The sequence below is a fragment of the Macaca thibetana genome, chromosome 2 (assembly GCF_024542745.1).
Source record: "Macaca thibetana thibetana isolate TM-01 chromosome 2, ASM2454274v1, whole genome shotgun sequence".
Lineage (NCBI taxonomy): Eukaryota > Metazoa > Chordata > Mammalia > Primates > Cercopithecidae > Macaca > Macaca thibetana.
In genome coordinates this window covers 22,600,165-22,626,788 of record NC_065579.1, presented here as the reverse complement: position 1 = coordinate 22,626,788, position 26,624 = coordinate 22,600,165, and the positions used below count along the sequence as shown (strand labels likewise).

Sequence of the window (26,624 nt, the reverse complement as noted above, 5' to 3'; positions counted from 1 at the left end):
CAGTAGAGTACAAGCTTTAGAATGATGAGAATCACCTGGATGGCTTGTCAAAGGATAGATTAGTTGGTCCTATTCCCAGAGTTTCAGGTTCAGGGGGTCTAGAAATGTGCATTTCTAACAAGCTCCCAGGGAATGTTGAGTGCTAGCCCAGGAACCACATTTTGAGAGTCACTGCCCTACAGGAATGTGGAACTTGCATTGCCAGGTTTTCCAATATTTCAAGAGAATTCCTCTATTACTTGAGGATTATGGCTTTTTCAAGGTATTTTTTGGTTCTCCACACATTTCACTACCAAGAAACACTCAGATCATACAATGATTAGGCAAGAAATAGGAAAGAACATTAAGTCAATCTCTTACATAATTTAAATCTACTCTTTAAGTATTGGCAATGTATTTAAAAGTTTTTAAAAGACTGTGTTGGCCATGACTGAGCCAAAATAAACATGTCTGTTAGCTTAATTCAGTTTGGAGATTAGCAGTTTGCAACCTCTGCCTTAAATGCTAGGAAGAAATAATGGATGAAAATAAAAGAATTATGTTTTTTGAATTTTTATGCATCTAAAAAATTATGAAAAACACTGGCCGAATATTTTTAAAGCTAGGCCAGAAGCTAGTCCAGAAATGTGCTTTCCTTTTATAACCTAAAAGGGAAATCCATAAACTGTTAGAATTAACAGATTGTTCCCTCGGTTAAGCATGCAGAGCCTGTCTGTTATGGTCACTGAATCAGCCTATCAGCTGGTGGCAGGCATGGTTTGTGTGAATGGTCCTAGCAGGACAGTGCTTCTGTGCATCTTTACCATATTGTCCCTGTGGTACGTTGCAGCCATTCTTCCTCTTCTTTCCACCTACTTCCAACTTCCCTTCTTTCCTGGTCTTACCCTACTCTCTGTTTTTAGCTTTCTTTGCGCCTTTTACCACTTCCATTTGCTTTGTGAACACTTCTGTCTGTCTTTAAAGGCAGTAAAGTAATCATAATAGTAATAGTAATCATAATAGTAATCATAATAACAGCAAATATTTTTTGACTGCTTATGCTCTACCAGGTACTGTTTTAGGCTCTTAACAAATTTAATATTCATAACAATCCCACAAGATAGAAAATAGTACTATCCCCATTTAAAAGACAAGGTATGGCACAGAGAGGTTATGTAACTTGTCTGAGATCACACAGTTAATAACAGGCAGAGGCCGAACTTGAACCTAGGGTATCTGGCAGCAGGACCCAAGCCCACAACCAGTAGACTATCTCTACAATAAGAAGCCTCTGCTTTCAGTCCCTTTTTTTTACCTGCAGAACCTGGCTGGACATGTAGGGAGGCTTAGCACATAGCAGCTTATAATGGAAACAGTCATTTCCATTTTCCTTCCATATTTAAGTGGTATGTCTGGCTTATCAAACCTTTGTCTCAATAAAAATATGATTGCATGCAGGCTGAGACAAAGATTACTGCTCTTTGAAATTTCTGGAGTTGCCTGTTGACATTCATGTAGGATTTATTTGATCAAAAGCTTTACTTGATTTGGCCTTTCAATAATAATCATGTTGGTCAATAGCAGAGCATGTACTCAACAAAAAGTTTCAGGCATCACTGCATTTAGAACCCAGTAAACCAGCACTCTTCAACAGAAATATGCTAACCACAAATGTGAGTTACACATCTAACTTTAAATTTTCTAGCAGCCTCTTTTTTTTTTTTGAAATGGAGTCTCACTCTGTCTCCCAGGCTGGAGTGCAGTGGCGTGATCTCGGCTCACTGCAACCTCCGCCTCCCTGGTTCAGGCGATTGTCCTGCCTTAGCCTCCCAGCTAACTACAGGCGTGTGCCACCACACCCGGCTATTTTTTTGTATTTTTAGTAGAGACGGGGTTTCACCGTGTTAGCCAGGATGGTCTCAATCTCTTGACCTCATGATCTGCCCGCCTCAGCCTCCCAAAGTGCTGGGATTACAGGCGTGAGCCACCTGCCCAGCCCTCTAGCAGACACATTTTTAAAAAGAAACAAATGAATTAATTTTACTAATAAACATTATCTACTGCAATATCAAAAAATTATTTCAACAATTAATATAAAACTATTGAGATATTTTTACATAGTAATTTCATAGTCTTCAAAATTTGATGTTAACTTTCACACTTCTAACACATCTCAGTTTGAATGAGCCACATTTCAAGTGCTCAATAGCTACATATGGCTAGTGGCTACTGTAGTGGACAGAACAGCGCTGGATCAAAGAGATGTGAGAATTTACAGCCGAGCAACACCGGCAGAGAACCCCGAAATGTCAAGTGCAAACACACATGGAACGAGAGGCAGAAATGATTCAAGAAAGCATCAGGACACAATTGTTTTAAGGGAATTGATTTTCAAGGAAGATAATGGGAAAACTTGGGGAAATTTTGCTAATTGGTAGAAATTTTAGTTGAAAAAATATGTGTGCATATATAGTCTTTACTAGTTTATTTAGTTGAATTAACATTATTTGAACCTAGAAAAAGAATCGCACATACTATGGTAGAGGATGTCAGATGATAGTAAGAGAGAACTTTGGAATTATTTGAGGACAAGAGTTATTCCATTTGAGTGACTTAAGCTTCTTGACCTCTAGACCCTGGTTTTCTAGATCAGAAAGTCATAAATTTAAAAATCATATTTCTTTTCTTTCTTTCTTTTTTTTTTTTTTAACTCAAAAAAGAGAGTGTGTGGCTTTAGTTCCCAGAGAGCTTCAGGTTCAGATGGTGCAAATGAAGCACTGGCTTTCTCAGCCTTATTTTGGTAGCATAGGAAAACAAAACAAAACAAAACGCAGAGATAAGAGCAAGGGAGACTGGAGGATGTGATTACGAGTAAAACTTCTGGATGCATAATGTCAGCAGCACAAACTGTGTTCATTCTCCATGTTAGTTAATGGCTAATCTAGAGATTGTACTGCCATTTGCTGATAGAGCACAGTTTAAAATATTTTATCATTAATGTGACAGGGAGTTGGATAAAGAAAATGAAGCGTGATTATAAAATGCTAATTATCGTTCTCAAGTGCATCTTGGGCACTCACGAATATTTGCAGCGTAATTTGCTTTATTTATTATTTTGGTTTGGTTATAAATGTTAATTCAATTGCAGATGGTATGTTGGCAATTTACAGAGCTATAAAGTTATTTGGAAATCCTAATATTTTCTACCAAAATGTTCCATTAGTGATGGATGAGCTAAATTAAAAAACTCCTGCTCTTTAGAGTTAAATACATTAATTGGCAAGTAGGCTATAGGGATTTCCAGATCCGTGCTGGCTATGTTAACTCCTTAAAGGAGGGAAAGACATGATTTCTAATTTAGAGTAGGAATTTTCTTTATGAGAAGGGGCGAGGAGGAAAGAGATTTCTTTTTCCTACCACCCTCATAACGTTTCTTCAAGGCTGAGGTTTTCTTCGTGTCTTGGTTCGTAGCAAAAGAGACATGCTTGAAGCCACATTTTTTTCGGTACTATGTCAACAGTTTCTGAGACCATGATGTTGATAATTAGGGTGTATGTGTACATGTGTGCATCTGCGAGAGAGTGAGAAGGAGATCGTGTTTTCTCCAACCTCACTGATTACTACAAAATATACATGTGTTTTAGCCAGGGGTTGTCAAATCATGGCCCATAGGCTAAACCTGGTCTGCTGCCTGTTTTTGTACGGCCAAGAGCTAAGAATATTGTTTTACGTTGTAAATGCTTGAAAAAAAATTTTAATTTTATAACATATGAAAATTATATGAAACTCAATTTCAGTGTTTATAAATAAAGTTTTCTTGGTACACAGCCAATCCATTCATTTCTGTATTGTCTATGATTGCTTTCATTCTGTGATGGTAGAGTTGAGTATTTGCAGTTAAGTCTGGCCCACAGCTTAAAGAGTTTCTATTTGGCCCGTTGTAGAAATCCGTCACCCCCTGGATGAGGCTATCTAAGGTGTAGTTTTAAAAATGGAAGTTTTAACCTATGTTTTTTAACCTCAATTGCAATATTTATGGAAACATAAGAATTTTGGAGAACAACTGGGTTTAAAACATGACTTTTCATTTTTGAAAGCTGGGAAGGTTATAAATATGAGTCTTAGCTTCCTTCATTTATAGTCATATTAATAATTGAAAGAAGTGATATTATATTACTAATGTAAAGAATTTTGTGTTTCACACACAGGCGATACACTCAAAACATTCTCTTTGCCTCCAAAATAAGGATAAAAGTAAAAATTATTTTCTTTTACTGTCAAATTAAAAACATAAACTAAGCTGTGTTCCTGGAATATTCTATTTGTGTTAACAATTAGGAATTTACATAGAAGCACAGTACTCTCAGAAAATGTGGCTACCTTATATAACTCGTTTGGAAAAATGTCATTCTTTACTAAGAAATACTGTGCTTAATTAATTCTTGCTCCTAGGAGGTCAACTTGGGGCACTCATTATGGCCTTAATTGGTGATATAAATCCTCAGACCCCAGAGGAAAAACACATTGAGTGGTTAGTGGTCTCTGGCCTTTTGGGTGAGTGTGCACTGGTGCCAGCCTCATCTCAGAGAGTGACAGCTTCTGGTTTCATGGCTTCAGGTCTAGCCCCATTCATATTAGGTTTAAAGGCCAATGTGCAACAGCAAATAAATGCAATGACTTGTCCTGGTGTTTTGCATTAAACAGTGTGAGACAACCCACTACCTTCAGACTTGGAAAAATGTGTTTCTGTGAACTCCGGTTCTTTGTATTAAATTATATTCATTACACGGCCCATCTGGAGTCTCCTGCCAGGCCAAAAATCATCTTACAGACATTAGCAAAAGGAAGTTAAATGTAATTTTTTTTAATTGTATACTTTTCATTTCCATTTATTTTTTCCCTTTTATTGGAGAAAGCAGATGGAAAGGAAAGCAGGATCCTCTCTCTCTCTCTGGTTGCCTTCGGGAACAGAGGCAGAGCATTCCTGGCTGCTGCTCCTCTCACACGTTGGCTTGAGGTGATGATGGGGCTGTCTAGATTCCGGGGATAATTGCTGGAAAGGTCAGGAGTTCAATTTGAAGCTCACACTGGTTGGGGTTGTGGAGTTTGGAGGGTAAGAACAGTGCAGTGGCTTACATTGGGCTTTCACTGAAGTGGGTTGCCACGAATTATATTTGACAGTGTGGAAATGAAACTCACAAATATCAGATATGATGCAGTTCAATTTTGTGTCTGGGTATTGACTTGAGTATTTTGCTGGGAGTTGTCTTTTTACTGAATTTTGAGTCAAGGCAAAAAGGGTTCATATTTGGGAGACTGGGCTTTCTTCAGCTCGTTGCATCTTACCAAACCAGCCACGTCTCACAAAAGGTATAGAACGAAGGCTTATATTGGAGACATGATGAATGTGTGTTCCTTTAAAAAGACACATGGAAATCTCAAGTATCAGTGCTAGAAGGCATGTAGAGATCATTTCAGACTTGTGAAATGGAACTACAGAAATGACTCAACAGTTCGCCCAGAGTCTAAAGCCAATTAAAGGAAGACAGTAGACTAGCCCAGAGCCCTTTGGACTTCTACTTAGGTAGAAGTAGAAGTCACTTCAGCCATCCTACAGGCCTGGCAGAGGATATTTGGCAAATGAAGTCACTCTCCCATGCAAACTTCCACCCATCCATGTGAGCAAATACTGAATGCCAGGCAAGGTGCTGGATTTGGTGCCGAGGATACAAAAAGCTAGAGTTATGACAGGTCTTCAACTTAATAAACTACATCAGAACAATTCTGTAGTCATTATCTGTATATACCCTGCCGTCATCTGCCACTTCACCCAAATGAATTCCTAAGTTGCTGAGTTTGGAAGGGTCTTTTAAATTTGGATAATGGTGAGGTACTTTTTGGCTGCATTCTGATATATCCAGCACATATGTGCATTTCCTGATGATGGTCTTCAGGGACAATGGGAGAAGGGCTAATTTTGAATTTCAAATAATCCTTGTATCCCTATGTATAATTTTATTTCGATCAGTTTCCAATCACAGATTATTAATTTTATTATCTAAGTATATTTTTCTTACTGTAAATATTTTTCTTAGATTAGGACAAGGTTTGGATTAGGTCAGGTATACCTATGATGACCTCTGATTTCCATTGCTTTACAACACACCTGAGACTTGGAGAGGAGAGAGAGGAGGGATGCTGAACGAGTTCCCCTGCTCAGTTACACACATTCTCTCCCTTTGTGCTGGGATGGTGATGTGAAGTGTCTGGTGTCCCTGATGCAGTCAGCTAACAGCTTCCTTAAGGAACCCGGCCCTGTGCTACCCTCAGTCGTGTTTGACACAGTAACAGACACACATTACAGATGTAAATAGCAACTCCAGGTTTTCCCTTCTGTGGAAGTGTGTTAACGTTGTGTCCACTAAATGGGTTACTTCGGCTTTAAATAATAGACCCCATCGCTTCTCTGTTCCTCAGCGTGTGATGTGGTTTCACCTACCACTCTCCGCTTTCAGCAAAGCAGATAAGGTATCAACACAATTAAAAGTGAAAAATAATCTGTCTGCTTTGCCGGTAGTGAATGCTTACAGAACACACACTGATACAATAGATTTTCAATAATTTATGTCCGGCACTTTTTTTTTTTTTTTTTCAATCTGTAAATGAGGACACCTAATGCGGAATGGCCAGCATGACACTCTATCCTTCCCCCATTAAGATAACAAGATGAGAGGCAATGATTCAGATCGGTGTATTTTTGGAGCTTTGCGCGGATAAAAATTAAAAATTAAAAGAGATGATGTTCTGAAATACTTTGGGTAAGCAAGCTCATAAAAGCCATTTGGAAACCTGAAATTACAGATTAATTCAGAATCTCCTTCTGAGGGGTTCCTAAAAGCCCTTTCTGTTTTCTTGGCAGGATGAAAGCATTACATTTGTGTCACTGCCTGGTGCTTTCACAGGATCTATTCTAATGCTCACTAAGGCGTCTTGCTCTGTTCCAATGTGTCTCTTGTAGCCATCTTTGGTCTGAACCAAGTAAACTTCAGGTGATGTTGAAAACAAATAGGAATTAATATATGAAGCTTTATGTCTTCCCTCTATAGATATGTTAAATCTCAAGTTACCAGGATAATGTGATTCAGGCTTATTTTCCAGCCTGGAGGGAGTGGTTGGTCCAATCTGGAGGGATTTATTCAGCTGCTGTAACTATTATTGACAGTATGGGGAATTGGCCCCACAAATCCCCAAAGTCTAGGGACTGCTATCCTACAGAAACAAACCTGCTAAGCTGTTAGCAAAAGGTGGTTCAGATCTTTGGTGGTTAAATGTAGTTTAATCATGATTTATGCCCCCACCCCCGCCCCGCTCTTTTTCCTACACCTGCCTGTGAACATCTCATAATTATTCATTTGAGAAAACTCTGAATAAAAATATCAATCTTGAATATGTGTGTGTTCCAAGGAAGAAGGCCAGCCATGTCTAAGGAAATGTTCAGTCCTGTTTCATCTAAGGAAAATGATTCCAAATTTCATCCACAGGCAGACGCTCGGGAGAGACTGAAGTGCTTTTGGATGAGTTCAAAATAAACACTCCCTCCTAAGCGATCTCTTTTGTCCTTCTGGAGAAAACGAGAAGGGCAAATGACATTCCATGGAATGATCACCTGAGGAAAGCAAAATTAGGTCGAAACAGCCCCAAAGCTCCTAGATGAGGCTTCCTGGCCCAGGGGCAGGATCTGACACCCCATCTTTTGGAGTGGGTTATAACATCAGGGACCACCATCCGTTAACAAGCCCATCCTGGGCAGCAGAAAGCTTTGTGGAGCCAGATGGGAAGTAGCCACTGAGGAGAAAAATGTAATTTTGATACAGGAAATAGAAGAACAGTACAGCTTTTCACTCAAGATATATGTTTCTTCTGTCTAAAGCCAGCAATTTTGGAAAATGAAGCTAAGAGTTTAAAAATAAGGGCTCTGTCAGGGAAAATAAAACAGGTCTCCCTACATCCATTTGGCTGCCTTTAATTGAAAACTGGAGAACAATCTAACTAATTGGCAGGTACCTCTTTTATTATGGAGACTGTTTTTCCCCTTCTCTCCAGTGTAGTCAAAAGGCTGTTCCTCTTTTTATCAACTAAAGTCAGATATGAAATGGAAAAGCAGAGAGGTAACACTTAAAAAATTAATTGTGTGTGTTCTGCTAAATGTTCTCCTACAAAACAACTTCAGAAAGGGCAAAACTTGAGGTCTCTGAAACAGCAGCAGCTCCAGGAGTGTATTTTCATATAGCATGGTGCTTAGGTGGAAGCTATAATGTGCTAATTGCAGACAAGTTCATGTTGTTTAAAAGAACTTTTTCTTTTGCATTGGGGACCTATTTAATTTCAAATCTTGGCACTGTGCTGACATAATATAGCTACTTTAATTTTAAGGATCAAGAAAGAGGAGCCTGTGGGTGAAATTTGAGCCTATTTTTTTGCTAATTTGGAATAAGAAAGAGGGGAATTTGGGATAAATCATTAAGTTAACGTTGCTGCCTGAATTTATTATATTAGAGTTTTACCAATGAAAATATCACTTCCTTTTTCCTTTCCTTGCATATAAAGTATTTTGGTTTAAATTTGGGTTTCTTTGCTGATCTTTCTTTTCTTCCCTCTCCTTCTACATGGAATATCCATATAATATTATTTTTTAATTATAAAAGTTGCCCTACTCCATCACAAAAAAGATTGTTACATCCCTGCCTGCAAAGGACTCCTGTTTTGAAGGAGAAAGAGACACAAAGATCGATTGTTGCACTGTTGTAGAGTGAGTGGTCCAAAAGCATATGCTGGTCGTGGGGGCTTGGTGGGAGCCTGACCCCTCTTGGGGGCTGTATCTTGGAGCATGAACAGTCCTGAGCCAAAGGACAAAGCGAGGAAAGGACTTTCAAGTCATAGGGCCTGTGGAAAGGCACCGAGCAGAGAGAGAACACTCTAGGTTTGGGGCGCCTGGGTAAGCATGACTGGACAAAGGCATGAGCAACTTTGAGGGGCAGGTGGGTTTTAAACCATTTCATCTCTGATCTCAGTGTGTAGAGGTCGATACTCTTAGCATTATCCGGCCTCAGCCTGGACTCACCACAGATTTTCCATACAAGGACAGAATCCATTTTGAGAGCTGGAACTTAAGTAATATTTTCTCAATAAACTTCGTGAGATTTTTGCACTGTCAGGGCAGTGTCTGTGGTGAAGAGAAGCAGAAGGCTACATCCAATAAATCTCTGTTATTTTTCAGTTGTCAGACTTGACTTCAATGTAAATACCTGACTAGCTTTCCTTCTCCCATTCTCATATACTCTATGATTTTTTCCTTTTTATTCCAGGGTCAGGATGGAACCATGTATAGGTGAGAAAAATTCCAGTGAGAAGATCCCAACATGGCCCTGAAAATTAAATAGACTTGGGAAAAAGGCACCAAGTTATAGACAAGCATTTATTTTTCTGTACTAACTTAGGTCCTTAACATCATAAAGCAATACCAGTACATCATAATTATTTGGGTCTGTGAGAGACCTTTGAATTAGGCAATATGCAGCATTGCCATGGTGATGTGCCTTGCCGTCAACCAGCATGTTATGATAGAGCCATGTCCTGGTTTTCTTAATGGCAAAATGTTGCATACCAAACTTCCAAAAGAGATTTTAAAATTCATGCTCTTTGGTAAAGAGTTTCAATATATTTGAGCATGTTTTGGTTCTCTCTCCTTCTGCTTACTGTTTTTCCCCCCTTTTCAGTACAGATGAGAAAATTTAATCTGGGTCCAGATGAGATTTAGTAATTAATGTGCAAAGCAGCTGGGGTCCACCAACTCCTGGGCTGTAGCTGAGCAACTATTTTGTTGCATTTTTTTTCAATAAAATAATTGAAAATGTAAAAACTTAAAATTCATTGGCTTCTTGCCCTGTTATACTTAGAGTAATCCTGATAATAGATTGGTAACTATGGATTTCACCAAGGAAGGGCACAAAATAACTGACCCAAGTAATTTAGAAAACAGATGTCTTTAGTTGGTTCAAATTCTCAAGACCAGATTTAAAGAAAGCATGTGGAGAAGAGCGAAATCTTCCATTTTAGAGGCTTTGTTTCCGTCATCATACCTGCCACATCTTAATTCAAACTCTTGAGAAGAGATAAAGTAGTTCCCAAGATATCATATTTATGATATTTAGCCTACTGCACAGAAATTCCTTTGGATAACTACTCAACCTCATACTCTTTCCCTTCTTTCTGAGTCACCTTTATTTTGGTGGCTCCCAAGTAGTGGTCAGAGACACCTAGGGGATTTATGATGAGCTTTTAGATATCTTCTTGAAACCGTGCCTAGATATGTGTGCTATTTCGAAGGAAATTTATCCAGTTTCAAAGAAGATCTTTGTGATCTCTTGGCTTCTCCCACTCCCCCTGCACCCCCACCCCCAAGTCCCTTTTCCACTAGAGAAATAAAGCCCAGTAGTAAAACATAAAAGCCCTCCTGAAAGGTTTTTCTTTCTAGCTCTTACTCAGGTCGTGGATTTTCTCAGACGCGTCCCACGGGAATCCTGTGGGAGAATGAGTGTGCTTGCAGTGAACTACTTAATTCTGTCTGATCTACAGTCTTTAAAGTAGACGTTAGGTCAACCAGAAGAGAAGAGAGACTATCCAAGACTGCCATGTCCTCATAAAGGAAAAAGAGGTGGAACACTTTTGCTGTAGATGGTATTCTATAGCCTGGATTGACTACATAATTTGCAGGACTTTATGCAAAATGAAAATGCTTATCTCTTATTCAAAAATTATTTAGGGCTGAGCGCAGTGCCTCATACCTGTAATCCCAACACTGTGGGAGACCAAGGCAGGCAAATCACTCAGGGCCAGGAGTGCAAGTCCAGCCTGGCCAACATGGTGAAACCCTGTCTCTTCTAAAATTACAAAATTAGCCAGGCATGGTGGCAGGTGCCTGTGATCCTAGCTACTTGGAAGGCTGAGGCACAAGCATTGCTTGAACCCAAGAAGCGGAGGTTGCAGTGAGCCAAGATTGTACCACTGTACTCCAGCCTGGGCAACAAAGTGAGATTCTGTCTCAAAAATAAAATAAAAAAATAAAATTATTTTGAATTTTAGGACAGTGACAGCAGAGCAGTAAACCAAGCTCCGGGCCCTTAGGTGCAAGGCCCTGAGGGACTGCATAGTCACATGCCCTGCCCAGAACACAGTTCTTCACTTTTCGAAGACAGTTTAGCAGTGTTTACTTGCCTTACGAAACTTGCTCCCTGAAAATTTTGTTTTGAGATAGTTGGTCACAAAACCTGGTGGACTTGCTGCCTACCAATTAAAGTGGGGTTATGATCATCAGACCTATATGATACCTGGTCATTTAAAACAATATGTTATCCAAGGTCATGTTTTGGAAATAGAAAAAGATATATTTTCACCTAAATTAAAGGACATTTTATCCAACTGAGTAATCTCTCCTTACTACTGGTTTCCAGTTTACGTTACCTAGTAACATTTCTTCCCTGGCTCATGTTCCTCTAAAATAAAGAACATTGTGAACTGAATACATTGGCTTCATGCCCTTCCTGGGACATCACAGACTTTGGAAGTTTAGACCTTGATGTCTGATGATGTGAGTTCAGGTTCTCAGTTAAGAACATGGGCCACCTTTTCATTGGTATTCTCAGGGAGTTTTAATTAATTGGGGATTAAAAGGATTGAGAGCTGTTGTCTCTGGGTCTAACAGAGGTTCAGCTCTCAGGGGTTCACTTGACAAAATCCAGGAAAATATTATAATCATATTCTTCTCGAAAGATTTGCTTTCACAGTGATGATGTTTTGATAAATCTGTAATCTCTGCCTTTTTTAGGACATTTTTCTATGCATATTTTCAAAATTCAGGCTTTCTTTTCTAATGGTAAGAGTAAGTATGCTGAGGAAGCTTCTAGACCAAGGGAATTGAAAGGAGACCTTTAGGCCTAAAATACATGGTCAAGTTCTCAGTGAAAGGCCAGAAGATACCCTCCAAGTTAGCAGGCAAGAGGTGCTTATGGACTAACAGACCTTATAGAAGCCACGGCTACACCTTTACTAAATCCCCAGCACTGGAACCATGTCCTGGTGGGGATTTATTACCTTTTTTTTTTTTTTTTAAACAAAAATAAACAACTCTGAGCTTTTGCCCTTGAGACAACTCAGCTTTCTCGTTTGGAGTATGGATTTGGTCTTTTTCTTTTTTGTGTCCCGGAGTTTGGCCCCCTCTAACTTGACTTGTTCACTGTTCTTTTCATTACATTTATGTCCACCCTCCCTGCATAGAAGGAAGCTCGCTGTCATCAAAATAATAGGCTGTTTTTCTACTTTCTCCCTCCCTCTCACCCATTGTCTTTCAGTGGGGTGAAAAGGTCTTCACTTTTCTCTTTCTCGCCCCAAATTTTGCTATTAATAACTTCTCAGACGTTGTCACGCACGGACTTCCACTCACTCCGGAGGGTGTTTTTTGTTTGTTTAAGGCAACGTGTTTCCTGGTTTAAAAACCATGTTTCCCAGAGTAGCTGTGATGGGATTATTCCACACTCACCTCCTACTGGCAGCATTTACTACTGGCTGGAAATGAGCATTACTGGAAGCTTTCTACTGGCCTGGGGTCACACCGCACAGAGTTCCAGCCTGCTGCATGGCCGAATGACTACCTGGGCTGGTCATTTGGTTACTTTTTTATTCAGATGAGGTTAGAATCTTTTAATGACTGAGGAAAATATGACTAAGTAATGCTTTTCCTTCTTTTGCTCCAGAAGGAGAAATGATCCTTTTGAACTTTGCATGGGATAGAAATGAACTCTGCAATAGCCCAGCTCACATAGATGTACTTTCCACACCACTTTTTGGATGGATTCCCCTGATCCAATGCTTTTTACAACTAAATAGAGTGCCAAATTGCCTTAAAAATTTTTGTTTAATCTTTTACTTAGTTCCTTTCTTCAAACAATCCTGACACATTCCACCCATGTTAAACCTGATGTCAATGGCTCTAAGGCTAAAAAGTAACTTCCATTCAAAACACCACAGTATGAATTCTCACAAGCAAATGTATGATTAAATATGAGTCAGCAGATTGCACTGTTATTTCAGAAAGCAAGGATTCTTGGACTACATTCCTGCCTAGACCCAACGGCAGACTCAGGCTATTAGGTATTTGTATTGATTCCCAGAGCTCAATATCTACTTCAGATAGATACGTGACGAAGTCAATGAATCACAGCTTCCCGGACAATCCTGGCAGAATATAATTCAGCCCTCTACTGCACAGACAAGTACAGTGTCTCTCTAGTAAACACTTGGCACGGCCTTTAAGATCTTCCCCTGTTTAAACATTAGCCCCATCTTCTAGCTGCATCTTACACCTTCCCCCCCATCATTTACATCTCTGCCAACGTGGACCACTGGCTGTTCCCTGCACTTTCTTACTCCTGACCTCTGTTGCTTACCCATAATATTCTTGGGGGAAAGCCTGCCTTTCCAATTCTACTTTTTCACTAGAGCTGAGATCAAGTGCCAGTTTTCCTCCCTTCTAACTCCTTTGAATTCCTAAGGCCTTTATTTGCTCAATAAATATTTTATGTGTCTACAATATGTGGATCAGGCACTACAGTGGACACTTTTTCACTTTCTGCTTCCATAAAAGTTCTTATCACACTGCTTGGTGGCATCTTACATAGTGTTCACTTGACTTATTGTTTCTTCTATACTGAGAAAGGACAGGAACCACTTATGTACGCTCCAAGAAAGCTTACCACATCTACTCTAATTGGCATTGAGTGAATGAATCAAAAAGTGAACAATTAAATATAGAGATGGCCTTTGGTATCATGAAGTTGTCCATCCCCAAGAGCCTATATTGTTTAGAGGTTGGACACTGTCCTATACTATTTGGGGATCTTTATTTTAAACATAGAATGTATATGGGAAATTGTTCAGAAAAAAGCTTTGAGGAAAGAAGGTTTGTCAGTAACAGTAGCTGCTATTCATTGGACGCCTGCTTTGTGGCCAGATTGTGCTAACACTTTGCATGCATTCCCTCTTTAGATACACACAGTTCTCTCATGAGGTACTTTGTCATTCTTTTTTTTTTTTTTTTTTTACAGATGGGGAAATTGAGGTCTTAATAGAACTCACTCAAGGTCATACAGATAGTAAGTGGCCGAGTCACAGTTCAAATCCACATGTGCCTGAACTAGACACTTCACTAGACCAGTATCTAAACCAACAGAAATCATCCCCTGTGGAAGATAGTGGAGATTATTTTGTGTGATAACATCTGAAAATTAGAAGGTGAAGCAGGGTTCATGTGTGGAGAAAAAAAAATCTAGAGCAACAATTTGAGGGTATCGGAGGAGGGAAGATGGCCTAACCCAATTCCGTATCAAAATATGCAGGAGTGCAGCGAGATGAGGCACTTTTCTCCATGTCCTTTCTCGATTTGTGATTTAAGATGAGTCCATCGAGAAAATTATAAATTTTATGTATTTGGGTATAGGATATTTAGGTATAAAAAAGACAGTTATCCCTCCTTTTGATTTTTGCTTCTTTCTTCACTGTAGATAATAGGGATGACTGGGAACAGTGGTACTTCATACCCTCAGGGAGACAGAAGTAATCTGAGTCAGATATGGGCGTTCCGTAATTACTGCTAATACATGAACCAAATGACTCTAATGCATGTATAGCCTTCTCCACCATGTGAGTTTTTCTTTATCCTTTTTGGTTGTACCTCAGTTCTTTGATAACAGCAGTCGAAGAGCATGACGTAGGAAGGTTGAAAAATCCATGGTTAGAAAATGCTTGACTCAGTTTGTAACACAGATCTGTCTTTCCGATCTCGGTAATTGGTGTTCATTGTGTTAACGGCTTTAACTATCATAAACAACAGAAGTCATGACTAATCAAACCATGGTTAATAAAGAAAAGTCATAATTAACCAACAAAAGTTAGGATTAAGCAACAGAATTCATTATTAAGCAACAAAACTCATGTTTGACCGACAGAATTCATGATTAGCCAGCAGAAGCTATGATGTATAACGAAAGTCATAGTCAACGTGCACAAGTCACAGTTAGCCAACGGAGGCCCTGACTGACCTGATTCCAACTCAAATCAGTGGGTCTGCTACTAACAGCTGAGAAATCTTATTGTTTAATTTCTTAAATACAGATGATATCATCCTCAAGGAATATATTTAAGAAACTAAGGTATAATCCAAGATGGTTACTCTGGCTCTGGTTATAGCTAGGACTTCATCAACAATTACAATTACGATTATAGTTACAATTACAATTGACTAACAATTGTTAGTCAACAATTATTAATTGAATATCTTCTGTGTGTCAGGTTCTGTCCCAGCCCCGAGCTATTCAGCTGGTGTGTCCCAACAAAATTTGTTAGGTGTTGAAAAATTGAAACACTTTCCTGCCAGTTTCTGCCTGACCATTGCCTTGGGTTTTCCCTCCCTCCATCCAGCTGTACTGACTTAGTTTCAGGGAGGTCATATTTGGCACTGCCTGGAGGCCACCTTGGGTCCACCAAGTTGTCAGCTCAGGTTCCTAGGAACCAGCCTTTATACCTATCCTGCTCCCCTGTCAGGCAGGCATGGGTATCAGCAAGGAAGATGGCACACTTGGTGGCACTGTGACACCTTAATGGAGAAATGCACAACGCCTGTTGGGCTCCCTGAGGCTGTGGCCACCAGCCACAGGTTGGCATTCCCCCATGTTACCTATGTAACCTCTAAAGCAGACAGTACTATTGTTTAAGACTTTAAGTATCACCCTTGAATAGGTATAACATGGAAGGAAAAGCAAAATACCATGGTTGCCTAGGAGAGGAAGCATCCATGTAGGCTTAGATCAGTCAGAGAAGGCTTCCTGGCCAAAGTGACCTCATAGAATTTTCCTGGATTTGCTGAGAAAAGGAAGTTCCCAGAAAATGAAAGAGTAAAATTATGGTGTCAGCAGTTCCAGAGTTGGCAGCAGAAAACCAGGTGGTGTTTTTTTGTTTGTTTGCTTGCTTTTTGAGATGGAGTTTCACTCTTGTTGCCCAAGTTGGAGTACAATGGCACAATCTCAGATCACTGCAACCTCTGCCTCCTGGGTTCAGGCGATTCTCCTGCCTCAGCCTCCCGAGTAGCTAGGATTACAGGAATGCACCACCACGCCTGGCTAATTTTGTATTTTCAGTAGAGACGGGGTTTCTCCATGTTGGTCAGGCTGGTCTCGAACTCCCAACCCTCAGGTGATCCACTCACCTTGGCCTCCCGAAGTGCTGGGATTACAGGCCTGAGCCACCGCGCCTGGCCGAAAACTAGATCTTAAGACTTCTAGCCACAATCACTTGGGATAGTATTGAAACATTCCAACTTCAGTCCAGCACAGATACCTGCCTGAGGCCCTCACTGAGGTGCTGCAATGACTCAGTTCTCAGATAAATATATAGGCCCTCATGATGGTGTCCTTTAAGCTCCAGGCTGGTTTCCAAAAGTTGCTATTCTTGCCCATGCAGGTGGATGGTCTCTCTTTCCTTAGTCTGCAAATACTACCTCTTCTTTCGCCAATTTCTTTGACCTCAGAAACTCCCCAAGTCTCACTCTCTAGCTACCCAATTCATCACTTCCTGGTGTTATGACACACTTGGAATCCCAGAAATTTGTGACTAGAGAGGACCTTACAAGTAAACTGCCCAGCCCCTCATTCAGGGAAAGAAAGAGCTTAGTCCCACATGGTTGTGACTCACTCAAGGCCTCTTAGTGACCATGAGGAGGTTGCAGCCCAGGCGTTCAACTCCTAATCCAGGGCTGGACCTGTCCTACCTCTGCTCTCTCCTCTCAGGTTGCTCCTCCAAATGGGACTGAATTCATCCTCTGTACATGCTCAACTTTTGAATCTCCTCTCCTCCAGATGTGTCTACCCATCCCTTGGCTTCAATAACTATCCCAAACTTTGTCACGAAGTTTGAGGGTTCTAATTTTAGGTGGCGCAGATCCATGGCTTTAAATCGGTCACATAATAGGAAGCTTATTTTTTTCTCTGAATTCCTCAAACAGAAAATCTTGAGTCAGTGCTGATGTGTGTCTCATGCTTGCCAAGCTCCCTTTTCAGCACGAAGTGAGGAGGGCTGGGGCTCCTGGCCTGCAGCAGACACAGTGCCTAGTAGGAGTGAAATGACATCTGATTATTGTATTGTTTGCGTTTCTCTTATTTCATGATTACCTTCTAATATTGACAGTTGATCTGGTTTTCCAAGTAAGCCAGAGAGAAATGGTTTCCACTTTAAATAGTGTTAAAAGGAGGAATCAACCTCAATTGAAATCTTAGCTAAGTAAACTTTAGGTGTATGAGGATATCTGCCCTCACCCGCCACATACACTGGGTCCTCAAAGCAGTGATCCAGAAGGGAGTGAGGTTAATATAACAATTCGTGATACCAGTGAAGGGGAGGAGAATTTGTACGATGCAAACTTCTCTTTGGCTCGGAGGGCATGTCTGTTTACTCAACCCATGTATAAAAATACCTCCTAGCATATATTTTAGTCAGCAAGTGTTCTAGCGTGGTGGAAATGATTTACTGAAACTTAGACCTTCTCCTGAAATCCAGCCAAAACTCTGATTTGGAAAACCAAGAAGTCCTATTTAGTTTCTGCCGTCATTGTTACTGAACCACGCTGACTGGGTAATTAGTGACATAGAAAGTTCTTTAATTCTCCAGTCTTCCTTCATTTGAGCATCATGAGATTGTTTTTCTCTCCTTTCTGGTCACTCACTAAGTGTTTGCTGAACTGGGTATTTGGTTTTTAATAAATGGAGGGGGTCACCTTTGTCCGTACCTCATTTTCTTCCCACGTGTGTAAAGGACCGTGTCTTCCGTCGTGTCAGTGTTTCTCGGCAGAAGAGCGATGGAGGTTTCTGTAAACTGAGTTTCTACAGCTGGCAACAGAAGGTGGCCCGCAGTTATATATTTTGTAGGGAAAGATATGGTTTTAGGTGACCACTCTGCACAGAGTCTGGGAGGATTTCACAGTATTGGTAACCTGTTATTTTAGATTCTAAGCGTATTTGTAGCTCCAGAAGCACAAAAATAAGCTGTGTTTTCTTGGAAAACGTGTGTGTCTGGGATATGTGACAGGAGTTGCAACCTTAAACAAGATTTCCAGGTGCTTACAGTTGAACCATGCCAGTAAAAATATGCTTATTTAGACATTAAAATCCTAGGGTGCCCATGTAAGCATCCTAAACAATGTGTGTTACACGAGCATTCTTTGCTAATGTGCTTTAGCTTTGCGTGTTCTTAGCTCTGGCTTCCACAGCGTTAATGTACTGCAGGGAAAGTTGAACTCAGATGGTGGGTCTTCGTTTCTGTTCAACGCATTTGATGGTGTGTTTCTTACATTCAAGAGAGTAGTTTCTGGTGTTGGTGTAAGCCACATCACAACTGGCAAGGTAGACTTCCTCATTCCTAGTACTCATAGCGACGTGGAAGTTTTTCTTAGGCGTTTAGAAGAGAGAAAAGGCAGCAGGTATACCCTTCCTCTGTGTATTCAGCAAGCATCACTTGATCATCCATTGTCTGCAAAGCTGTATGTAGAAACAGGGAAGACAAAGAGGAAGTTGGGGATCCTTGCTTCTGGAGCCTGAAGTCTGCTTTATTTCATCAGTGTTTCACAGAAAATCAGGGTAAATTGCTTCTTTTGTCAAAATGTGATTTTCAAAAAGTTAAAAAGCAAAAAACTCACTCAAGTATTTAGTAAGCACATGCCAAAAATTTATTTAACTCATTGACGAAGGGAATAGTGGGATGACAAAGCTGGTTTAAAGGGAGATATGAGAAAGATATTCAGGTAGATAGAAAACAAGAGAGAAAGGAGTGGAGGAAAAGAGAATACTAGAATAAGATTGCAAAGTTAGATAGAAAATGGTTCATTTCCTACAGGGCAATAAAACAATAATATTTGGGGTTATTGTTCATCTGGTCAGAAATGTTTTGCACCTATACTAGACAAAAATTAAGTGTAATTTACCAGTTTTCTACAGTCTGTATAGAATCTGGGTCCAATCAATAGTAAATAGTAAGTCAAACAAAGTTATATTTCCTGTGAGTGTTAGATGACACTTAGGTAGACTTGTCAGTCAATGCTGTAGTACATCTACTCAATAGAGCTTTCTGCAATGATGAAAATATGCTATATATGTAGTGTTAAATATGGTAGCTATGGGCCAGATGTGGCTATTGAGCATTTGAAATGTAGCTAATGTAACTAAAGAACTGAATTCTTAATTTTATTTACTTTTCATTAATTTTGATTTAAGTAACTTCATGTGACTAATGGGTGCCATGTTGGACAACATAGCTCTAATATGCCATTAAATGGGCAGACACTCATTTTTATTTCTTGTTTCCAATTTTGGATAGTTTTTTAAAATTGTATTTTAGATGTTGTGAGAGGAGCTATGTAAAAGAACTCAGAGTAGACTCCTTTGAGAAAACCAACTCTCTCATTAAGCAAATAATTTCTTTTCTTTTTTCTCTTTCTTTTCTTTCCTTTTCTACTCTTTTCTTTTCTTTTCTTTCTTGTTGAGACAGAGTCTCACTCTGTCACCCAGGCTGGAGTGCGGTGGCACAATCTCGGCTCACTGCAACCTCTGCCTCCCAGGTTCATGCAATTCTCCTGCCTCAGCCTCCCAAGGCTGGGATTACAGACGTGCGCCACTGTGCCTGGCTAATTTTTGTATTTTTTTAGTAGCGACAGGGTTTCACCATGTTGGTCAGGCTGGTCTCAAACTCCTTACCTCAAATGATCTTCCTGCCTCAACCTCCCAAAGTGCTGGGATTACAGGAGTGAGCCACCGCACCCAGCCAATAATTTCTTTTATTGGGTAAAAATCCTCATATATTGGGTTTCTTGGTAGTGGGCTCATCTGAAATTGTTCTGGTCAGCAAGGGAGCCAGTTAGGAAAGCTAAGCCTGTTTGGAGGGAACCCAACTCTGGTGTTTTCCAAGTAAATCAACTTGGAATTAATTTTCCTTTAGCAAGATAATAATGGTCATGTCTAGTTTTGATTAAAAGGGGCTTTTGGGTTTGCAACAAAGGGAGAAGCTATTGATATCTCACGAGGATTTTAAGGTTTATGTAAGTTAACTTTTCTGCTGCCATCACTTCATTATGCAAAAAGAGCAATTAATGCATTGATAAGGTAGGCTTTGATTTCTGATTAAGCTCATTTGCTTTACTGAGTTTTCTCATCTTCTTGCTTGCTTGCAGGGCTTTTTCCGCAGAAGTATTCAGAAGAATATGATTTACACTTGTCACCGAGATAAGAACTGTGTTATTAATAAAGTCACCAGGAATCGATGCCAATACTGTCGACTCCAGAAGTGCTTTGAAGTGGGAATGTCCAAAGAATGTAAGTGGAGTCTCAAAAACCTTTTTCCCTTTTTCCTTATTTCTGTGATTTGCTCACCTTCCACAGTCATGTGGAATTCACACATGACACTAATGATATCTTGCCAAGGGTAGGTGTGAATCGAGATGACATGAAAATGGGGATTGATATGGAGATTTTGAGATGAAACTTGAGTGACAGTTGGTGGAAAGGCAGGAGTTAGGTGTTGTGAATGGCAGATTTGTATTCCAAAGCATTGGCTGACTTGCTGTGGATCCCAGAGCCATTAGCAGTAACTCAAGCATATCGCACAGTCACATGGTGACTCCATTTCCCCATCTTGACAATGGATATAAGGATCTTCGCCTGTATCAGTAAGGATAAGATAAAATGATAGGCATGAATGTTAACAGTAGTCATAATTTGCCCTTTTTTAGGAGGGAAGGATTTGAAATATATAGGCTTTAGTGTAAACAGAGTATATATACACTACAACAAATTTTGCTCTTTCTCTCTTTGACATGTACAAATGTAGGGAATAAGAAAGTATTAGGTGGATGGCTTGGCTCAAGCAGGCCTGGGAATGTCATGGGGATATGTGCCCAGTGATGCTCTTGTGGGACTCCTGCTCTTCCTGTCACTCTGTCACGGGGGGATTTTGGTGATGGCGTGCTGTGCACATGTGAGCAGTGGGCTGGGTGCTGCGTGAGGACCCTGGAGATACCCGAGACATGGCTACTGCCCTCCAAGAGCATGGGACAAAGAGCCAAGCACCCCAACCATAATCCTCTAATGGGGTTGGAGGAATTATGTTGTGAATCAGGAGCTCTTAGATTTTGGAACTGGGAAACGTGACCCTTGGGTGAAATGACTGAAGAGGGAAAGCCCCTAGAGCCAGCCAGAGGCACTGCTCTAAGGATGCCCAGCTGGGAATCTTGCCTCTGCTTAGAGCTGTTGCTCAGGGATTGTAGCAGATGTTTCTCGGTAGCCCACCCAGATACCTTTCCTAACTGTACTCCTGCCCCTTCACCTTTCCTAACTGTACTCCTGCCCCTTCACCTTTCCTAACTGTACTCAGATTTTAGTTTTCTTTTATACCTGTTAGGTTTCTACGCTTCAGAGAAAACTTCAGGGCTGGGATCCACTCAGTCAATTAAAGCCAATCAGCATATTTTATGTTCCAACCACATATGTGAACATGTAACCTAGACTGGTTGAGTGAGAGGGAATTCAAGACTCGTGCGTAGAATATCAAGACAGAAGTACCCTTCCCTCTATGCATGTGAACAAGGAAACCGGTAGCCACGAGTACCCTGGTGGCCATCCTCCAATCCCCAGGGAAGTCAGCTGTAGGACAAAGCATGCACTGTAGATGGAAAAGTGGAAAGACAGAAATCAAGCCCTTAATAGCACCATTGAATTACTGAACCAGCCAGCCCTATGAAACCACTGCCTCCAGGTCGTTTTATTTGCCAAGAAGAACCCATTAAGGCTTTTGGAATGGACGTCTTGTTAATATTTAGAGTCCTCATGAATGAGAATGGACTGGGCCATCAGACAGGAAAGCATCCTGCATGTGCCATTCCTTCTGGGAAGCTCTTTTTCCCCTAGGCAGTTCCATCTGCAGGTGATTGGTCACTTGGCCACATTTCATCCACTTCCTTTCCCTCCCTCTAAATTTTAGAGCCATTGAGTTACTCAAAATCCATACATTTGAAGATAGGAAGCTAACATTCAGTTGGCTCAGGCTCTAAATCCTACCACTGAAGAGAAAAGTATGATAACCTGAAATAGCCAGATTATTCCTGTATGTGAGATTCACAGGATGATCACCTACTGCTCCAGTTTTGGTCTGATGTTCTATAGACATGGATGTCACGCAGCATTTCTGTGGGAGAATTTCAGTTCAGGCTGAAATTATAAATGAGTAAGCCAGATGTGGTCTCAGGGAAAATCAGTACTTTTGCATTATTTTGTGTGGGCTGGAGACCCATTTCCTGCTTACATTACTTAAAACCCATATCCTGCTGCTCTGTAAAAACTGGCAGCTTGGTTGGCAATTAAAAAAAATAATGTTTACACCCACAGGAAAACTCTAGCATCAGCCCTCAAGGAGCTTATCACCTTAATTAGATTTAAAAATATAGAAATGGGAAGAAAATGGGATCATTATGTCCAAGTACACAAAAATAAATATATTTTTGTTAAAAGGAAATTGAAGGGAAAGAAATAAACACTTGGAATATAGAGATTGAGAGTCTAATAGGATATTTTTAAAGTTGAAACAGAAGGAAGCAGGCAAATATGAGAATCAGTAACCAATTATACCACAGTATACGCAACTGAAATGAACCCAAGAATAATAGATACTCGTAGAATGTTAGAAGTGAAAAGGGATCTTAGAGATTGATTTTCACTCACCTCTCTCATTTGACATACAAGTACACTAGGACTCAGAAAGATGAAACGGTTTTCCCAGCTGTCCCAACTGGCTGAAGACATAACCAAGAATACAGTGAAGTCGGCCACCTCTCCTCCCCATGACTTTTCTGCACTAGCAAGATTAGCAAGATGCACATTCTGTTCTAGCCATAGGACATGTCAGTTCATCTGTATGTGTCAGAATCCTTTAGATGAGAGTGACAGAAAACCCAGCCCAAGCTGGCTTAAGCTACAACACTCTGCACATGTCACTGAAAAGTCCAGAGTAATATGCTGGATCCAAGGGCACATGTTTGTTTTCGGGGCATTGTTTCTCTTTGTCTCTCACAGCTGATTTTTGCTGTGCTGGCTTCATTCTCAGGAAGATTCTCCCCATGTCTGACAAAGAAGGGCACCAACAGCTCCAGGCTGATAATCTATTGACCCATTCAAAAGAAGGACTCTTAGATCCTGATTGTTCCATCAAAGCCAAGGGACAGATTCTCAGTGGCCTAACTTGGGTCATGTGCCCCTCTATGAATGCATTGCTTTGGGCGGGGGATAGAATATTGTGATTAGCCAGGTCTGGATTATGTGTCATTATCTACAGCCCAGGATTGAGGTTGACTTCACCCAAACCATGTGGGTGGGGAGTGTGGAAGAAAATGTTCCTCAGAGGGGAATCAGAAAGACAGGAGGCAAAAACGACTTCATGTCCACCATGATTTGTCTGGTCCCACAGTGCTGTTCCCAAGGTGCTCTTCTTTATGCTGTGGGAGAAAAAAAGAAGGGTAAAAACTGGGAAAATTTAAGAATCATTATAGTAATAGCTAACTAGACAGGGTATTTTCTATGTGCCAAGTACTATATTAACCACTTTTTTTTTTTTTTTTTTTTTTTTGGTCACCCAGGCTGGAGTGCAGTGGCATGATCTCAGCTCCCTACAACCTCTACCTCCTGGGTTCAAGCGATTTTCCTGCCTCAGCCTCCCAAGTAGCTGGGATTATAGGCGCCTGCTACCATGCCTGGCTAATTTTTGTATTTTTAGTAGAGACGGAGTTCCATCATGTTGGCCAGGCTGGTCTTGAACTCCTGACCTCACGTGATCCATCCACCTCAGCGTCCCAACATGCTGGGATGAGCCACCGTGCCCGGCCTACATTAACCACTTTTAATGCTTTATCCCATTGATCCTCATAATAATCCTATGAGATAGATTAGTTATAATTCCTCCTTCCCAAGTCCCATCTTTTTTTTTTTTGGCAGATGTGGAAACTGAGACACAGAGACATTAATCTACTTGAGGTAACACAGTTAGTAAGGGGCAGTACTGAGATTTGGAACCAGGCAGTTTGATGAGAAAGTCTATATTCAAATTGAAATATATACTGCGTGCCATAGGAAGCAGCATTTAAAACTCCGAGTTCCTTTTTCCACTCTATTTTATTGCCAGTGGTTAATAAAACAATAACCATACTCCTTGCTCTATATTAGAGATGTATCCCCTAGAAAATCATGTGCAAATTTAATTTTTATAGATCAAATTTGATTTTACGTATGTAAGGGGATTTACAAGTAAAAGAAATCTTTTAACGTGCCCTGCCAGCACAGTATGCTTATTTCTTCATTTTTTTTTTTCTATTTTGTAAATACTGCTGGGTATACCTTGTATTTTCCAAGGGCTTATAGAACAAGGGAAGCCTTTTTGCAGAGAAGTAGCTGTCTGTCAAAGCATAGAATTTGAACATGGTAATGGCAAGTGAAAAAAAAATCGATTTTTAGCAGCATTCTAAAGGTGGTACAAAAATTTACTAAGAATTGGAAACGGAGGCAAAGGAAGCAAATGGACTCAAAGTTGAATGATGAACTTCTGCTGGTGGCGTGGGAGGTTTGTAATGATGTCAGAAGAGGAGAGCATGTGGCAAAGCCGTGAAATAAAAACAATTAATGAAAAAGAGAAACAATAAATGAAGGCATAACATTTGGATGATAAAAGAAATGTCCAGACAAGCTTATAATATAGATAATAGCTGATGGTCCATGATGAGAAAGAAGATTTAAGATGATACTGTTTAGAAACCATGGGAGTAAAGCCCTAGCAAGCCTGATCATATGCATTTAAGTCAGTTACAGAAATTCAAATGAATAGTTCAGATCGTTAAGCCAAAGGTCAGCAAACCATTTTTTAAAAGAACCGGCTCTTCGGGCATGGTGGCACGTGCCTATAATCCCAGCTACTCAGGAGGCCAAGGCAGGAGAATCGCTTGAACTTGGGAGGCGGAGGTTGCAATGAGCCGAGATCACGCCATTGCACTCCAGCCTGGGCAACAGGGTGAGACTCCGTCTCAAAAAAAAAAAAAAAAAGAAACAGCTCTTTTTAAAAAAAAAAGTTTGAAATTTTAGAAAATATTTTTGAGGCCCTGTGCAGTAGCTCACACTTGCAATCCCAGCAATTTGGGAGAAGGAGATGGGAGGATCTCTTGAGCCCAGTAGTTTAATGAGACCAGACTGGGCAACATGGCAAGACCCCAACTCTACAAAAATTTTTTAAAAATTAGCTGAGAGTAGTGGTCCCAGCTACTCAGCTAATCAGGAGGCCGAGGCAAGAGGATCACTTGAACCCAGGAGGTTGAGGCTGCAGTGAGCCATTTTCATGCCACTTCACTTCAGCCTGGGTAACAGAGCAAAACCCTGTCTCAAAAAAAAGAAAATATTTGTCCTGGTCTTCATGACTTAACTTTGCCATGATAGCACAAAAGTAGCCATGGAAAACATAAGCAAACAAGTGTGGTTATGTTCCAGTAAATCTTTATTTACAGAAGCAGGTGAGGGACTAGGTTTGGCCCACAGGCCATGGTTTGCCAACATCTGCTTTAAGTGGCTCATCCAGTGGCCACAGATGCCACTTAGGGCTGCTCTGTGATCCCATCCCACGCTTATCTCCTACCAGTAGACACACCCAGCTTCCAGCCACACTACACCATGCTGACTTAGGAGCCCTATGTCTCCATTTTTCTGAGGATTCACCTCCTCCTCCTTCAGTTGAACCCCAGGAGCCTGATGAAATGTTATTTCCTCTTTAAAGCCACCCGTGAGCCTCATTCCACGCTCTAGGCAGAGTTATTCATTCTTCCCTCCCCAACCTCATGTTCTCACAGTGCTTTGCACAAAGCTCCATGAACCGCAAACTTATTATATTATATTATACAGATAGTATGATTCTTCACACACCAGTGAGTCTCCCTGGCTTGATGATAAACTCCTAAAAGGCATGCATCGTGTCTTTCTCACCTTGTAGCCCCTGAACTTAGCATGAAGCTTTGCTCAGTGAAGTTAGAATGATCAAGTGGTTAAATGTGACCAGTTTTAAAGGCAAACCCAGCTTCTGCCTGGCTTTACATTCTGAAAAGTTGTCAGAGGCAAAACAATTCTAGGTGTGTATTCAAATTGTAGTCATTCATTTATCTTCTAGGGGTCCAGAACAAGTTATTCAACTTCTTTGAGGCTGTGTTTTCTACCTGGATGAGAGGAACATCGGTATTGCCTAACAGCCCAGGCGTGACATGAGAATTGATGCTTTTAATCCTGTTTAGACAGCAGTGTTTCCATAAGCTGCTTCCTCTTCCCAGTTCCCTGCCCCAGAAGACATTAGATCTTCTAGGGCTTTTGCCAGTGAAAAAGGCTGAGCTGAGCAGGTGTCTTGGGTAGTTGTGCATGGCAGAAGCCCAGTTAAGAGGGAGAAGCAAAGATGGGCATGTGTTGGGGTTTGGACCTTACCTT

At 40.6% G+C, this 26,624-nt stretch overlaps 2 protein-coding genes across 6 annotated transcripts in view; both read left to right on the top strand.

Moving 5' to 3' along the window:
- The window catches only part of OXSM (3-oxoacyl-ACP synthase, mitochondrial), a 488,173-nt gene that overhangs the window by 173,362 nt on the left and 288,187 nt on the right, over positions 1 to 26,624 (top strand). The window lies entirely within an intron of this gene.
- RARB (retinoic acid receptor beta) overlaps positions 1 to 26,624 on the top strand; it is a 770,770-nt gene that overhangs the window by 652,921 nt on the left and 91,225 nt on the right. For all 5 annotated transcript variants that reach the window (XM_050779494.1, XM_050779495.1, XM_050779496.1 and 2 more), the window contains one exon: positions 20,303 to 20,444. In XM_050779494.1, the coding sequence (XP_050635451.1) occupies positions 20,303 to 20,444 (142 nt within the window). The remainder of the gene's footprint in view (positions 1 to 20,302; positions 20,445 to 26,624) is intronic.